We start from the raw sequence: 17,509 nt of genomic DNA, 5'->3' as shown, positions 1-17,509 counted from the left end.
TTGAATTGATACAACACAAGATTTACAGCCTTTCATATAAATGTTATGGTCTTCTTCTAGATTTATGATATAAAATATTTTTTGCTGTCATCAGCACTTATGACAGTGTCTGCTTGCCGTTCTAGAGAATTCCAGATCAGAAATGAGAATTGTGTGATACCAGATGTATAAAAATATTTAGAATGATAATATACTCGTATTTGTTTACATTTTATTTTGCATTCTTTTTCTGTCAGAGAGAAAAATGCACATCTTGTTACACTTTAAATGGTGAAGTTATAGTCATGACCCAACTTGACAAATACATTTTCTATTTTTGCTATTTCAATACTGAAAAGTGGCTTTCACTTTTCATCTGATCAAACTGTTTCCTCACTTTCTGCTGACGCAGTTGCTTCAGAGGATCGGGTGGGGTCGTGTGTCTCTTTAGTTCTGTCCTTCGGTTCCTGAAATATTCTACTACAGTGCTTGATTGTTTGCTTTAGCTCCTGCAAGTCTCTTTGCACTCCCTCCAGGATGTCAAGCTTTGACAGTTTCCTGTCAATTGAGGCCAGATGTCCCTGATCGTTCTCAGTGATGCCTGAACCTTCAGAGTTGATTGGAGTCATGCTGCTGCATTTAGGCTCATTCATTGCCTCCTGCCACACCATCTCAAAATAAGAATCTATGAATGCCTCCAGCTCCTCAATGTTACTGTCACCCCATTGGTCAATTAGGTTCTGCAGATCCGCTGATTGGATAAAATCCATAAAGGCTTTTTCTTTTGCAGTTTGAGATGTGTAAGGTGTATTCCCGTGGTAATATGGAAGAGATGGCCCCCAAAACCTTTCGCCCTGTGATTCGTTCCTGAATAATCGTTGCACATTCATTGGCTGTTCCGTTGTAGAAACACTGAATGCAGCAAGAGAACCTGTTTCAGGCCCATCTGTCCTACTCACACCTCTCCAAGGTTCATTTGCGTGAAACCATTCAGAGGTGTTGAGCACCACTACTAGTCTTTGATGAACGTTTCTGGGTAATGAGGTCCTATTTGATAATCGGAAACTCCTGCAGGACACTGCTTGATTTTCACTTGGTGAAAGGCTGGAGTCTGTTGTGGTAATTTCTGGATAACTGGATGTAGATGGGAGCAAATGTTCAGAGATCTCAATCATTTGATGCTCTCCTTGAATGTCAATATCACCTATTAAGAAAAGAGTAATAGACACTTTAAACATCCAGTATCAATGCCAACACCCAGTACCAAAATCAAGCAAAAATATAAACCTTTGCACCTAATCAAGCAGTGTTAATGGTAACGCATTACAAGTAAGGCAAGTTACTTAACTAGATTACTTTCTTCCAAATAAATATTAATATAATGCATTACTTTTTAATTTACAAGAAAATCTTCTGAAAGCTGCACCTCTACTGTACTCTCTCTACTATACAGACATTTATTAAACAATTTATTATACTATTATAAATGTATTAAATTTACATTTCCTTCAGAGGCATGATTTGTACATTGAGTGTAACTCAAATTTGCTAAATATAAACTTGGATATGTGAGGGGAAAAAAGTCAGAATTGTGAGATATAGAATCGCAATTGCGAGTCATAAAGTCAAAATTGTGAGATATAAAAAAAATTGCAATTGTGAGTTAAAATGGTGTGAACTGAGAGAAAGGCTCACAATTCTGAGAAAAAGATAAAGTACAAATTTTGAGATATGAACTGCATGGTGGAAACAAGCTTCTATAGTAAAATAACTAATGGTGAAAATATAACAACTCACCATGATGAATGTTTGTAGAGCTTCTAAGAGGTGTCTTTTGCATTTCCCCAATCTGTACCTTCCCACCAAACTTGAATTTGTCATTTACCAAAGGTTGTTGGATATTCCCTAGATTTTTTGCATTATTTAATATTTGTTCCAACATCATCTCCTCTATCTTCTGCATCAGTTCTGTGACCTGAGTGCCATTGTCTTTAATCTTATTGTTGAAAACCAGATATCTATTTCCACATTTCTCCACCAGTGTCTGAAGTGCATCTCCTTCACTTTCAATATACTGCTCCACACTGACATCACCGAGCCAATCTCCATGTGTGAACAACACAACAGTGCTGCTCCATGCTTTCCCTCCCAGAGTACACAGATGGTCCTCAGCTGCTTTCAGGTTCTTTAGTGTAAATGATGAACTGGCATTCACAACCAACAGGAAGATGCTAATCCCTCTGGCTGAACCAGAAACCCAGTCATGGAGAAGTTGCCCTCTGAACTCTGCAATATATGGGCACTCAGTTGTCCAGCCTGGTGTGTCCATGACCTCAACTTTTGTCTCATTGAGTATAACAGTACCTCTCGTGAGGTTTTGGTTGTCAGCCTCCTGTCCATCATTACCCAAAATGCAATTTGCAGAAGATGTCTTACCAGAGTGTCTACTGCCCAGAAGAAATACTCTTATAACTGATGGCAACTGTACTTTATCTGTAAAGAGAAAGAAAAAACTCTTAAAGAGATTGTTCATGGAAATTTTGTCATCATTTAGTCACCCACATGTCATTCCAAACTAGCAATGTTTTGGTTTATCTTCAAAATATACTTTTTGTGAAACTGGAGTTATTTCTGTCCCTCTGGAGATGTACCTACCTGCAGAGTTCAGTTTCAACCCTGCTTCAACAGACCTGCATGTAATTATCAAGTGCTCCTGAAGATCTTATTTAGCTGATTAAGCTGTGTTTGATCAGGATTGGAGCTGAACTTTGCAGGAAAGTAGATCTCCAGGAACATGGTTGGGCACTGGCCTAGTCCGTATGAATTGAGCAATTTATTCCTATTAATATAAGTCCAAGATATGAACATTATAGTGAACAAATTTGATTTAGACTTTATTTAATCACATGAATTCGTTTTACAAAGCCTTTATGATCTTTTTTTGGATCTTTAAAACTTTGGTTGCATAGACTTTCAGTGAAAGGACATAAACTACCCAGGTTTCTTTAAAATTTATATTATTTTGTTTCAAAGATGAATGAAAGTCTTAAGGTTTAAAATGAGATGAGGGTCAATTCAAAATAAAATTTTGTATCACAGTATAATTTATTGGATGATGCTGGAAGGTTCTTGACTTACTCTTAAAAGCTCTCAAGCTTTGTTTTCGTCTCAGCACATTATCTCGGCGGATCTTCGCACGGTCTTCGTCTACTTGCTGTTTTCTCTTCATCTCTTTAAAAAGACTCTCATCTGTTTCAAAGTGGCTATCTGTTGTCATCTCCTCTATCTTCTCCAGTAGCTCTGTGATCTGGAACTTATTCTCAAGACTCTTGTTATTTAGCACATGGTAGCGGTTTCTGCATCTCTCCACGAGCCACTGGAGGGCCTTACCTTCGCTTTCAATGTACTGCTCTATGGTTGTGTCGCTAAGCCAGTCCCCAAAGGTGAACAGCACTATAGAGTGATTCCAAATGTCCTTACTAATGAGCTCTATGTGCTCCTCAATGGCTCTCCTGTAAGTCTCTGTGAATGACCTGTCCAACCGTACCACCAAAAGGAAAGCGTGAGGACCAGGTGTACACAAGTACACACTCTTGACTATTTCCTCTTTGTCAAAAGCTGAAGAATCCTGGGTAAAGTAGTTCATCCACCAGCCAGGTGTGTCTACAACTGTTACCTGTCTTCCTGCCACTGTGAATGTTTCCTTCATGCATTGTGTGGTCCGCTTGTTTACTGTAAAGCTTAGGTCACTTCCTGCGGCTAGAACGCTGTTTCCGGTTGAGCTCTTCCCTGAGCCCTTAGCTCCAAGCAAGATGAGTCTTATATTTTCTTGGTGAGATGAGTGCACTGAGGGGAGGAAAACATAGAATAATTGAGATTTACAATAAAATGCATAAAATATGACACTTTTGAAAACAAAGGTTCCAAAAGAGAGTGTTTACAGTTTTTTGGTCCCCAAAAAAACCTTTAGCTGAACACTTCTTAAAAAGAACCATTTTTTTATCCTTAAGAATCTTTTTTTCACTAACAGTAACCTATTGTGGAGTGGAAAGGTTTTTCCATAATTGCCAGTAACGAACATCTTGTTTTTAAGAGTGTAATACCTTATTTTAAAACTCACCCTTCAGAGATCTCTGTTTCTGTATATCCATCAGTCTTTGATGAGCCTTAAGCTCCACTTCCATCTTCCTGTCCTCTGTCTCCTGTAAAGTCTTTACATCCATTTCAAAATGGCATCTTTCATTTTCTGCCAACATTTTATCAATTTTCCCCATCAGTTCCATTACTTGGGTGGCATTGCATGTTTCCAGGGTATCAAAAACATGAAACCTGCCACTACACTTTTCCAGGAGCCACTGGAGGGGCTTACCTGATGCCTGAACATGATCCTCAAATGGTTTATTTCCTGCATTTTTGCCCTTTGTGAACAGCACCATAGTGTGATTCCAAACTGCCCCAACAAGGAGTTCAAGATGCTCTTCTACAGCTCTCCTTCTCTTTTCTATGAACACAGAGTCTGTTTTCACCACAAGGAGAAAGATGTGAGGCCCTGGGTGACACATGGAAACGCTGTGTCTGATTTCCCTCCTGACCAGCTTTGGTGTGTCTTGTGCTGAGAAGTCACACCACCAACCTGGTGTATCCACCACTATCACACTTCTCCCTTGTACCTCCGCCTTTCTTTTCAGGCATGTGGTCCTTTCATGAAGGAAGAACTCCTCTTGGTTTAAGATAGCATTTCCTACTAGGTTCTTTCCAGAATTTCGACCTCCAAGAAGGATGATCCGCAACTCGAACAGATGCTTCACATTCCCTTGATTAAAATACAAGTTTGATACATTTGTAATATTTCAGACCAGAAGACTAGTAATGGCATCTTCCAAAATACATATGCTCTTTTCCTCAAACAGTAGCAGATTAATAATCCAATAAAAGGACAAGACTGTGAGACAGAGTTAAATAAACTAAAATTACACATGCAAATATGGCCTACAGCTAACTCACACTTCTGAATCACTTCTAAAAAAGTTACACAAGGCACTTTAGTGTGAGAAAATGTAGCCTAAGGGATAAGAGAAAAGTCAGTAAAGTTTAATTCTCCCTCCTGGAACCATTAATTATATGAACATTAGGTTAATTCGGGATAATCGATTTTTCCCTCCAGTCATCTCAATGACAAAATGTGTCCCAATTTACTTGAATTCATCCATCAAAATAAATAAAAGGAAATTTTATAATATACCTTTTGCCAAACCCTCAGCAACAACAACCATTTATTATAGTTAACATGATAGCTTTTATCTTTAAGGATAGGCGTCAGAATAAATATAATGAAATAAAATAACTTACTTTGATTCTGAGAAGTTCCTTTTAAGGCCATGATGGGTCATGCAGGTTTATTTTATGCATAGGAGTATTATTTTTGTTATGTTTCCAGTGGACATAGACAAAACTGAGTGAATCATTGTTAGGTGTGTTTTGGAATGTGTAATGTCAACCTGTTTCATGGGTCCAAAGTTTATACTGTAATAAACCTGTGAATCACCAAAATGCCACTCCCTCATACACAACAGAGCCATATACTTCTGAAGTTTTGCTTAGTATTGTTTATTCAGAACCCATTTTTCTATTCCTCTTTAATATTTAAAAAGGGCATTGAAAAGGAAATATGAAATATATTGTAACGTCACCATTAAATTTGTTATTGTTAATGTCAGGATATCAACACGAATTTACTAATAGAACTGAGTTTTTACCTTTATGGTCATTGTTACATTTTTGTCATTGTTTGTGATTATTTCAAACAGAAATTGATCACAGAGAGAAGGGCAATGTTCATCAGTCGGTATAACAACAGTTAAAGCTTAAACCCGAATACCACAAATCAGCAAATCCTCCTCAAATGAGTGAGGAAATACAATACAAACAGAAAAACACAGATAACCTCACAGATAAGCAGCTTGATCATATACCCCATGAGGCAAAAGATCTATATGCTGAGGGAAAACAACAAAACTCAGAAGTAATGAAGAGATTCATGTGAAGAGGTCAGGAAAGGCAGCAAAGGAAGTGACCAGAACTTTTTATTTGCCTATGAAAGACACACTTTGACAAAGTGGACAGAATGGACACTGAAGGTGAGACAACATGCATGCAATGGACTGATGGTTTTGTTCTTAAAAAAAAAAAAAATTGACTGTAGTTATACATCACTTGAAACGTGATTGGCTAACTAGTCAGCGCCAAGGAAGGTCTCATTTGCATTTGATTAGACAATGGCTATGTAGTATATTTAAATTTCATGGGATCTTTTTTTTTTATTATTCCTTTCTGGGCATACAATTGCTGGAGTTGTTGGTTATACTTTTTTATGTAACTTTAAACCATATTTCATATCATACTAGGCACAAGTGTAGTCTTTTAAACTGTAATTGAGTACATATACATACCTATCTTTTTGTTTGTTATGTAACGACAAACTACAAATAAAATAGGAATGATTATCACAATGTTCTTGTTATAATTCCGAATGTAATTTAAAATATAGGCTCTTCTTCGCGCCTGCAGCACACCGGAAATTGTCATTGCCTCATTGCTCCCTGGTGACTGTCACTTCCGTATGATCGCATTAAGCAACACGCTGCTGTGCGACACATTCACGTAGACACACTAAAGTCCAAACCTTGCTTAAAAAACTGATTTATCACACCGAAATGCATATCAAAACAGGTAAGAGGCAGCTTTAAGTTTATTTCGCTGGCTTATAGTGAGAGTAATTTGTAATATGAAGTTGTTTGCGCTCTAGTGGGGCGGAATGACACTTATTTTGTTTCTCGATCTTTCTGATGTCATTATCATCTTTCTTTGTTATCATTTAGATTTTTAATGGTCTGAAATTATAAGCAGGGGCTCTTATTTAATCCGACGTGTCAGTTTTATTGTGTTGAGCGGTGTATCCCGGTGTAAAGGCGGTTGTTATGGGCGCTAAACATCCAAACACAAGCGGCCTGCTGTTAGCATTAGCATTCTTAACGACAAAATCTCTTTTAAGGCTCGTTAATGCTATTTTGACTCTTTTGTTTGTATAACAACGGCCTAGATTTACAAACACGTTTATTTTGTTCATCTAGACAATAATAAATGCGTGCCAGTATCTACGTTTTGTGTCGTTTCCAGGCTGGTGTATATGACTGCGTGAATATAAGAAGGAACTGAAATCACCGAACTTTAATGAGATGTGTTATCAATAAATGTTTAGGAGTAGGAAATGTTTTACAGATTCGTCTTATTTTTTGCCGTTGGGCCTCCGATTCTACAGATGCGAATGAGGTGCCGACCAGAAATTTGCAGTTACATCATCTTGCTATGGCTCATTTACTCGACTCGTTGCTTTGCTTGGGCCATTTCTCTGTGTGTAAATAAATAAATAGATAGATAGATAAATATATCAGCCCAAATATATGTGCAGCCCAAAAATAAAAATTAATTATCATTGTAAATCTTTGACAATATCCTTAAAACCACTAGGTTTTAAATAATTTTTTTCTTTTTTTTCTTTCTCAAAACCAATGCAATTTAGTATTGATAAATATGCCTTTTGCGCTGAAAGCCGATGGAAGATTTATTTTTCCAATTAAGTTTTACATTTTAAGTTACTTGAAACTTGCAAAGTTTTTATTCAGAAGGTCATATAATGGATTGTTTTTAAAAATGTTCAACCAGGAATAATAATAATTTTTAATCGGATACTAAATGAAAAATCGTATTAAAATTTATTATGCGGGTTATCATTTGTTTTTCATTACTATTGTGTGTAATAACTGTTGGTTTCTTTTAAAATACACCGGTCTGGCCATGAAAATAGCCATACATGCTGATAAGGCAATACAATTAAATAAATATAAAGTCCATTTTGTCAGTTAATTTGATGCAAACCCTAAAATGTGAATAAAGCAGGTGGGGGAAATCGTTAGAGTTCACATGATTGAGATTGCGTAGAAACTCAAGGTTTGGGACAATCCAACGTGTTTCATAAGTTTGCTTGTCTATCATTGAATAATTGAATCAGATTTTTTTTTATTAGGTACTTGGGAGTCAAGCAATGCAGCGTGCGAGTCCGACCCCTTGTGTGATCCTGCTGTCCTAGTGTCACCCTCGAAACCTGAACCACAGATCCGAAACCGTCGCCTCTCCCCCGGCTCTGGCAGCTGCGGTGGGGGAGGAGGGGGCTGTTCCTCTGGGATGGATAAACGTCAAGCCTCACCAGGTAGCCTTGAAGGTTCTCTGAATGGGGTGGGTCACACCCAGACCTTTACGCACAGAGAGCGTCGTGTCCCGAATAAATCAAGAAGCTTTCGGCGTGACGGCCCAAGACCAGGGCCACGTTCGGACGAGAGGCACTCCAGAATTGGTCAGAAAGAACGTTGGGTAGACAACAGCCTGTCTTTGCTCAAACCTCCACCTGCTTTCCCAGTGAAGGACAGTCCCGCCAAACTACAGCCAGCCATCAGCTACGCCTCCAAGGTGAAGGCAGGGGGAGGTTCTGTTGGAGCGGCCGAAGAGCCCCATGGTATCGGGGTTTTGCTGCAGAACCAGTGGGGACTCAGCTTTATCAACGATGGGCCGGAGGTGGATGTTCCCCAGGAGAAAGCTCCGGTTCTCCACCCACTTGCTGCTGGAGAGGTAACTGTAAAACCAACCCATGTCTCTTCAGAGTCTCTGCCTGGTCAGGTCACGAGAGGCTCCGAGAGTTCAGAGGAGCTGCTGCTTAGCTGTCGCCACCTGGAGGAAGCATTGGAGTATCACACACAAGGTAAGATGATACATTTAAGGTTTCAAAAGGCTTTCTCGTTTGTATTTCTTAACTCACTTTTAATTGTTTTTGATCTGCAGAATGGAAAGCAATATTATGGAGACAAAAACAAGGTTGGTGTTTGACTGTTTTTCTTAATCTCCATTAGGGCCACATGATATGTCAAAATTAAATCATTATCTTGATATGGCAATTGTTAAATCACACAGTTTTTCTGAGTTTCATTCTGAAACCTGGTAGAATATGGATCAATTTTCTGGCAGTCTGTCAAAAAGGAAGGAATTAATACATGTTGCTATTGTAAATTTACAGTTATTAAATTCTTCATTAAATACTGTATTTTTATTAAGGTTACAATGTTTTAGTGCATTTCTTATTTTATTTAATTATGATCACAAAATCAAAGTAAATCTTTTTTTTTTATTTAATCAAAATCAAAATTTTTATCTTATTTTTTTCTTATTTCTTATCTCAATAAGATCACTAAGTCATTTTATAGAATTTGTCAAAAACAGTCGAAATATTTTCTATGAAAACTGAAGGAAAGATATAACTTGTTACAGTTTACTCATTTACAAGTAAATGTTTGTTTATATATAAGATGTCCTGTGTGTGTGTGTGTGTGTGTGTGTGTGTGTATGTATATTAAATATATATATAAAATCTGTTAAACTTTTTTGTATGAACTAAATCATTTTAGACTAAATTTGGCTAATTAGCACAATGTCAAGTCACTTTTATTTATATAGTGCTTTTAACAACACAAATTGTCAAAGCAGCTTTACAGTTTCACATAGCAATGTCAGTTTTCTTCCAATATTATGTAGCCCTATTATCCATAAAACAAGCAGAATTACCTTTTTGTTTTTTGTTTTAAGATAATTTTCACAATTTTTACAGGTTTCCTTTGTTTTTCAGACCCTGCAAAGGTTGTTTGGTACAAGAATGCCCTGGAGTCGCCTGCCTAGCACACACTAACACATCTCCACAATCACACACACTCGAAACACCCTGTACTCAGGTTCTCATCCCCTCAATGTTTCTGCTGAGACACTTTAGGACTTGTTCCCCTATGAAAATAATGTCTTGGACTTCTCGGTTGCCTTACAACAGAGTCTGCCTCAGGCGCAGAGTCCCTCTGCATACCTCTGTCATTTTAATGGTGGAGAATCGTTTCTTTTAAGAAAAAAAAACTGCAGTTTTACAGTTAATAAATCCCTTTTATTCCTCCCTTGTTCCTACTTTTGTGCAAGTGGTTAAATCAAGCACTTTCTGACCTGTAGTTGAACACGTCATCCCTTTCTCTAAAGACTGACCTTGTTTTTAGAACCAAATCCTGAATGTCTTCATCAGTCTTCCCTCCGGTGATAATCCCCTTCTTGATACATAAATTGTTCTCATGAAGTTTACAGAGGTGCCATTGGCACGTTACAGCAGCACCTTCAAATGTCTATTGGTCTTAATGCTGTTTTTTAATATATATATTTCACCCAGATTGAATGTCGGTCATAAATCCTAATAGGAATCCGTTGCTGTGTATGACCTGATTTTTTTTTTTTTTTTTTTTTTTTATAGAAACATACAAATAATTTACACTGGAAGATGTTCAGAGATTTAATCAAACAGTGTTGCCTAACAAAAATGAATAAACTTGTTAAAATATTTCATGGGCTTTTGGTTTTTGTATAAATTTATAGAAAATAAAAATGTGGATAAGATATTTAGTATTTTAGTAATCAATCTATTATCAATTTTCCAAATCACTTTTTTCTATGTAGAGTCACAGGGTGTTTCCATAACACACCTGAAATTCTGCTGTATTGAATAATCTTGCAGTCTAATTTTGAAAGAAAAAATTCACCCAAAAATAAAAAAAATGTGCTAAGTTTTTCTTCATCAGAACAGATTTGGAGAAATTTTGAATTACTTCACTTGGTCACCAATGGATCCTCTGCAATGAATGGGTGCCGTCAGAATAAGAGTCCAAACAGCTGATTAAAACATCACAATCCACACCACTCCAGTCTATAAATTTACGTCAAGTGTTTAAAAAAAAAAAAAAATTATAATAAATCAGCTGTTTGGACTCTCATTCTGAAGACACCCATTCATTGCATCGGATCAAATGGTGAACAAGTGATTTAATGCTATAGATCGGTTCTCATGAAGAAACAAGCTCATCTACATCATTGATGGCCTGAGGATTTTTTTGGGGTCAATAGGTGATTTTTATTCAGTGTTTTTACAAAAATATTTGACAGTTCTCCTTTAACTGAGCTATAAAACTACATCTGTCCCTGATGCAAATATTAATATTGCATGAGGATGAATAATGGGATCAATGAGTACAACATGACTTTAGTGCCACTGAAATTTCAGATCCAAACATCAATCCCTCCATGTGACCTCCACTTCATCTGTTCTGTACCTAAAAACACAATAGACAATAAATGATCACAGCTAAACAAGAAAAAAAAACTCTTATCTCAGATCTATATTTAATCTTAGCATAATTATGAAAATAGCATGACTATCTGTGACACAAAGTGTCACGTGCACAAAGCAATTTTTTTTTAAGGAATAGTTTACCCAAAAATGAAATGCAAAACAGTTTAAAACAAATATTTATGAGGGTTTGGATGTGAGAGACAATAGGGAATAGACTGGATGAAGCGTTATTATGAATTATGGACATTTTAAGTTGTAGTGTCTATATAATGGATATGCTTATTTTCAGTGTTGGGGAGTAACTAGTTACATGTAACGGCGTTACGTAATTTAATTACAAAATTATTGTAACTGTAATTAGTTACAGTTACTAAGAAAAAATGAGTAATTAAATTACAGTTACTTATGAAATTTTTTACGATTACAAAGGGGATTACATTTGAATATTTACACACATCCACATACAGATTTAACTGATTTCTTTCCCAAATTGCACTGACTATTCTGAGACATACGCCCTAATAATTTCCGGGATGCGGAAACACAGTCTGGTTCGTAGAATACAGTCATTAAAACGAAATGCCTAACGCGGACGGAATATGCCACATTTTGGATGACTAAATCAAAAGTAGGTCAGTACACTTGAATCAAAACATGACATCGACTAGTGTCTGTTAATATAAAGCCCCAAAAATGCAATATATGACTTGCACGTTCTGCGTGTCTGTGGAAATCAGGCGCGGACTGGACACCGGGAGAACCGGGACAATTCCCGGTGGCTTGGCAGCCGATTTTGCCCCACTATTTAATATCATTATTGTATAATTGCCTGCCGAATGTACTAAATTGCGAATCCGCCATTTGATAATTGAATCTCTAATAAGTCATGAATTGTTAGTCATGACTCGCGCGCTCTCCGCGCCTCCGCCAAACGGTTTGGATCAGACTCAGAGTAATCAATGCGAGAGAGAGAGAGAGAGAGAGAGAGAGATAGAGAGAGAGAGAGAGAGAGAGAGAGAGAGAGAGAGAGAGAGAGAGAGAGAGAGAGAGAGAGAGAGAGAGAGAGAGAGAGAGAGAGAGAGAGAGAGAGAGAGAGAGAGAGAGAGAGAGAGAGAGAGAGAGAGAGAGAGAGAGAGAGAGAGAGAGAGAGATAGAGAGACTGACTAGAGTGGACTGCTGGAGCAGAGAAGCAGAACTCCTGTTCTGGGTTTCATCTGTAAAGATGCTTTTTTTGTCTTTGTTTTTTTATTTATTTAATCAAGCAGCAGCACGTTGCTCATCAGTCATCACTCAAAATACTATATAAAGGACATCATTATTATCTGTTGTAATGTTACAGTAGGAATTTAGCTGAAAAAAAAATTCAGATTTTTTTATAGGTTTAGGGGGAGCTACGACAGACAACAACACAACCCTTACGAAAATTAACATTTTAATATTTAACTATAAATCCAGAGAAAATGGTTACTATTGTTTAACTGTGATAACCAAAAATGTAAAATTATTTTACAAATGTATTTATTTAAAAATAAATACAAATCCATTTGCAAAAAAACAAGGTTATTTTACTTTTATATAGGCTAATAAAAGCATGGTAATTTTTTGTAAGGGAAAACATGACTCGTGTACAGTATTAGGATTTTTCTATAAAGATATTGTAGTATTGTATTGTAAAGTATAGTTTTTTTCAATCTTGAGTATTAAAGTCATGAGAGAGATGGATAACAGGGCAAAATAAAGAGACTGAAGAGAAAAATGGAAGTGAAGGTGCAGTTCGGGAGAGAACTTTTAATTATTTTGCATGTCCCCAAATTAAAGATTTAAACCTTTTTTATGTCAGGTCCATACAAAAATATTTTTTTTAAATTAATGGCAAAGACATGGTTTCATTTACTACACATAGGCCTGCCTCAGTATAGGAGTACACAAGCACATAAACATAATTTCTAGAACTGCTCTGTGTCACTTCATGTGCATTTTACTTATTTTGAGAAAACTATCATCATATACAGAAACAGCAGTTTAAAAAAAACACCAATGTTTCAGGAGTTTATTACACAGAATACGTCACATGCTTATTAGATAACTGTATTTAAGTTGATGTATATGCTTTTATTTATTATTCTTTAACTTTTACAAATTTAGAAAGTAATCAAAAAGTACTCAAAAGTAATTAGTTACATTACTTTAATAAAGTAATTGAAAAAGTTACACTACTATTACATTTTAAACAGGGTAACTTGTAATCTGTAACCTATTACATTTCCAAAGTAACCTTCCCAACACTGCTTATTTTCAAACACAGCTTTTCACATCATAAAACATCAATTGATGGACTGGAGTCATGTGCAATGATACCTGATTGGCTGACGTCATAGTGATGGTTGGCTCTCGGAATATTTGTGCTTACATATTATTACATTTATAGAAATATATTTTAAATATAAGTTTAACCAATCATTTTAAATACAAATAATAAATGCATAATATATGTATATAAAATGAAACGTTTTAGTCTTTAGTTTTAGTCAGGCAATAACTCAGACACGTCTTGATAGGAAAACATGCGCCTCATGCACATTGCAGAAAGCTTCGTCTTCTCCTTCCTCTCTGCAGAGCGGTTCATAGTTCTGCACAGATTGAGGTTTCATTATAAACCCAGCTAACGATTAAAGTGTTAGGTAAGGAAGAGCCATTTGTATACAACGAAATGCAAATTTACATTTAAAGAGTTCTCAACGCGGTCAATATAAATGGGTCTATTATAAACGCAGAGCGCGCGAGACATTTGTTCTTAATGTTTCATTCATTAAGGCCGCACTTTTGGCCATCTTACAAACGTGTCTAATGTATATAAATTCTTTATTGCAGCATACTGCAAGCCCATTCATTTTGGGTTATGCAGTTCACGCATTTTATGTAAGTGATTTAATCACTCGTGTGCGAGCTATATATGTTTAACAGTCTTCGTTATTAGAGGTTTGCAGCGACCGATGCATAACGCATTCCATTGCGCATGTCCTTTCTTGTAGGTGTTCGTGTGTGTGCTGTCAGTTTCTTACGTGTGTGTGGTCTTAAAACAACTTTAAGCATGCCTAAAAGAGCCAAGAAGAATGAGGAAGCTGTCGAGGGGGAGACTGGCAATGGAGCTGGTAAAGAGTTTTAATACTATATACAAGAAAAAGGTTTGCATCCTCAAAGAGTGCATCAGATAACATGGAGTTTTCTATTACAGAACCTGCAAAGAAAGAGAAAAAGGGGAAGGAGCCAGAGGCCCCAATTCTGTATGAAGATCCTCCAGATAAGACGTCCAGTAAAGATGGCCGAGCGTCTAACATGAAGATCACCTCCTGGAATGTGGACGGTCTGCGTGCGTGGGTCAAAAAGAAAGGCCTTGATGTGAGAATTCAGCAAATGTGACATTGACTGTTTTACATGTAATGCTTGATCCTCCTTGTGTAGTCTAGTCAGTCTCTGTCTTTATTTCATATTTGTGTGTGGTATGGACTCTTCAATTTCTTTTTTTTTTTTTTTTTTTGTCTGTTTGCAGTGGGTGCTTAAGGAGGATCCAGATGTGCTGTGTCTGCAGGAGACTAAGTGTGCTGAGAAAGCCCTGCCATCTGAGATCACTGACATGCCTGAGTATCCACACAAGTACTGGGCTGGATCAGAGGAGAAGGAGGGCTACAGCGGAGTCGCCATGCTCTGCAAGACTGAACCGCTCAGTGTCACCTTTGGTATTGGTAAGTGTCTTTTTTCCCCATATTTGTACAGATTTCAATATTGTATGAGCCATGTGAATTGCATAGTTTCATCTAAAATATGCATTTAAAAACACAATGCAAACAACCATGTTCCCAAATTTGTAATCAGAATTTTTTTTTAATCTTTTGTCAGCAAAGTTGATTTGAAGTCTTCCTGCAATTTGCAAACAAAATAAAAGCACTATGTTTGAACACAAAGAAATTAAGATGCCTATATTAATTTGAGGTTTGTCCTTACTATACTAAAATGACTATTATTAATAATAATAGTAGTAGTAGTAATAATGTTTTATTTTACAGGTCATGCAAGGTCATATTTCTTTATTGATTTAAGTTTTATAATTTAATTATAATATTAATGTTGTTGTTAGTAGTATTAAATATTTTCATTTTACACTTCAATAGTATTATTGCAAGAGTCATGTATTTCGTTATGGATTTCATTATGATTTTAATAATAATGTTATTTTTATTAGAAGTAGCAGCAGTAGTAATATGCAATATTCTAAAAAAATATATTGCAGTATTATAGTATTGCAATAATATATTTTTTTAAGATTTAATTCTTATTTAAATAGTACTACTTTTGCTACTAATATTGCAATATAGTCATATTGAATGGGGAGAATTTCTTTTGTATTGTTTCAGTTGTTATTATTATTATTGTTGTTAATTTTAGTTTTATTTTACAGTACAATAGTTGATGTCCTGCGTATAATTGTTTCCAAAATCCAAATCTTGAATTTTTTGTTCGCTTTTAAATCTCATTCTCCCTCAATATAGGTAAAGAGGAACATGATAAAGAAGGTCGGGTGATCACTGCTGAGTTTCCGTCTTTCTTCCTGGTCACGGCGTATGTGCCTAATGCCAGTCGTGGTTTGGTGCGACTCGACTACCGTAAGACCTGGGATGTGGATTTCCGGGCCTACCTGAGTGGCTTGGACCAGCGCAAGCCCCTGGTGCTGTGTGGAGATCTGAATGTGGCCCACCAAGAAATTGATCTCAAAAACCCCAAGGGTAACCGCAAGAATGCAGGCTTCACCCCTGAGGAGCGTGAGGGCTTCACCAAACTTCTGGAGGCTGGTTTTACTGACAGTTTTCGGGAGCTGTATCCAGAACAAGCCAATGCCTACACCTTCTGGACCTACATGATGAATGCTCGAGCCAAAAACGTCGGGTGGCGTTTGGACTACTTTTTGCTGTCATCCGCCTTGCTTCCAGGTCTCTGTGACAGTAAGATCCGAAACACAGCCATGGGAAGTGACCACTGTCCTATTACCTTGTATTTGGCAGTGTAGATCAGGTTTCTCACGGCCCCAAGCTTTTCCGTTTCATCAGTTTCAAGGATCTAGTCCTGTTAGACCTAGAATACTATTTCCTTTCTAAAAACAAAATACAGGCCCACATACAGGAATATGTGTGGTGCAGACACACATTGAAAGGAGACGTGAATAAATTGTTTTGCAATTTTGGTTTATTCTGCTTTTATTGGTCGCCTGAAATCAGATTTTAACACTAAATTATCACTAAAAAATCATAATTTCAAGCTCTTATTTCACTTTATATTTGCAATGTTTTAAAAAAAACAACAACATACTTTTATCTAAATGACAAACCCTGCCAAACTCATCAGTGTTGATCATAGCAAAACGTTTTGAAGCTTGTAAAATATCTCGACCTGCAAGGATATATGATGTGTCTGATTTGAATGAAGTTAAAGAGATTTTGTCTTTGGTGCTATTTTAACATCTGGATTTTAAATTACACTCGATTTAGTGAAGTTAGTGGTGGTTAAATATTACATATGCCACTTTGTTTCAAAAGACCAATGATTTTGCTTATGTGCTGTTTTTTTCTTCCCGAGTATGTCTGTCTGTAGCCATTTTTCAGATTTTGAAATAAAGTAGTTTATAAAAAAATAATTTGTCTCTGGTCTTATTTTAATTTTAAAGTTAAACCATACAACTCTTAAGTAACACATTTTTTAAGGATTATACTTTTCTGTACTCTACAAATTAAAAAGAAGCTGATTAGAATGTATTTGTACATTAAACCATCATGTGTCTATATATTAAAAGGTGGAAATAGTTTCGTTTGTAACAACAACACGTAAGCCTACAAAGTACATCAAATCTGATACTGAAGTCCAAACTGCTCATAAGAAGTGTAAAATTATAGTCAAGGCTTTAAATACAAGACAGCGAAATTCTAGAATGACATGGCGAAGACTCCTGAATATTAATAAAGGCACGTGATCGAAACTCCCGGAAGGTTACCAAAGCTTGGCTTGACTAAATTAAATATTCATTAGCTAAATCCACGGTCGCATCCTTTATAATAAAAGTCTCCTCAATTTGACAAATTTTTAAAACATGAACATAAATCCATTTTGTTTCTGGCCCCATGCCCCAGACCAGTCTAGATTAAACCACATTAACAGTAAGACGCATACAAAACAACAGTTAAAGGAAAGAATGGTTTGAGAGCTGGGTTTGTGAGATGGTCT

General features: G+C 36.5%; 3 protein-coding genes across 5 annotated transcripts; 2 read left to right on the top strand and 1 right to left on the bottom strand.

Moving 5' to 3' along the window:
• Positions 1-147: 147 nt before the first annotated feature.
• Positions 148-5,446, bottom strand: si:ch211-214j24.15 (GTPase IMAP family member 8). The gene is made up of 5 exons (XM_059511871.1): positions 5,329-5,446; positions 4,100-4,792; positions 3,118-3,825; positions 1,777-2,472; positions 148-1,183 (listed from the first exon to the last, which is right to left on the bottom strand). The coding sequence occupies exons 1-5, from the start codon at positions 5,357-5,359 to the stop codon at positions 360-362; spliced, it is 2,952 nt and encodes a 983-aa protein (XP_059367854.1). The 5' UTR covers positions 5,360-5,446; the 3' UTR covers positions 148-359.
• A 622-nt stretch (positions 5,447-6,068) lies between these two features.
• On the top strand, positions 6,069-10,455 carry si:ch211-214j24.10 (uncharacterized protein LOC558894 homolog). 2 transcript variants are annotated; one of them, XM_059510695.1, is made up of 4 exons: positions 6,069-6,116; positions 8,063-8,791; positions 8,872-8,904; positions 9,710-10,455. In XM_059510695.1, the coding sequence occupies exons 1-4, from the start codon at positions 6,104-6,106 to the stop codon at positions 9,757-9,759; spliced, it is 825 nt and encodes a 274-aa protein (XP_059366678.1). In that variant the 5' UTR covers positions 6,069-6,103; the 3' UTR covers positions 9,760-10,455. The 2 variants fall into 2 exon arrangements, with proteins under 2 accessions (XP_059366678.1, XP_059366677.1); XM_059510694.1 differs by lacking the exon at positions 6,069-6,116 and adding an exon at positions 6,552-6,708.
• A 3,305-nt stretch (positions 10,456-13,760) lies between these two features.
• Positions 13,761-16,925, top strand: apex1 (APEX nuclease (multifunctional DNA repair enzyme) 1). Of its 2 annotated transcripts, XM_059510693.1 has the most exons (6): positions 13,823-13,920; positions 14,111-14,158; positions 14,272-14,391; positions 14,475-14,638; positions 14,790-14,982; positions 15,787-16,925. In XM_059510693.1, exons 3-6 carry the CDS (start codon positions 14,331-14,333, stop codon positions 16,299-16,301), a joined length of 933 nt encoding a protein of 310 aa, XP_059366676.1. In that variant the 5' UTR covers positions 13,823-13,920; positions 14,111-14,158; positions 14,272-14,330; the 3' UTR covers positions 16,302-16,925. The 2 variants fall into 2 exon arrangements, with proteins under 2 accessions (XP_059366675.1, XP_059366676.1); XM_059510692.1 differs by lacking the exon at positions 14,111-14,158 and having other exon boundaries at positions 13,761-13,920.
• The last annotated feature ends 584 nt before the right edge of the window (positions 16,926-17,509 follow it).

The sequence above is a fragment of the Carassius carassius genome, chromosome 26 (genome assembly GCF_963082965.1).
Source record: "Carassius carassius chromosome 26, fCarCar2.1, whole genome shotgun sequence".
Lineage (NCBI taxonomy): Eukaryota > Metazoa > Chordata > Actinopteri > Cypriniformes > Cyprinidae > Carassius > Carassius carassius.
The sequence above is the reverse complement of the archived record's forward strand: the minus strand, read 5'-3'. Positions and strand labels throughout refer to the sequence as shown.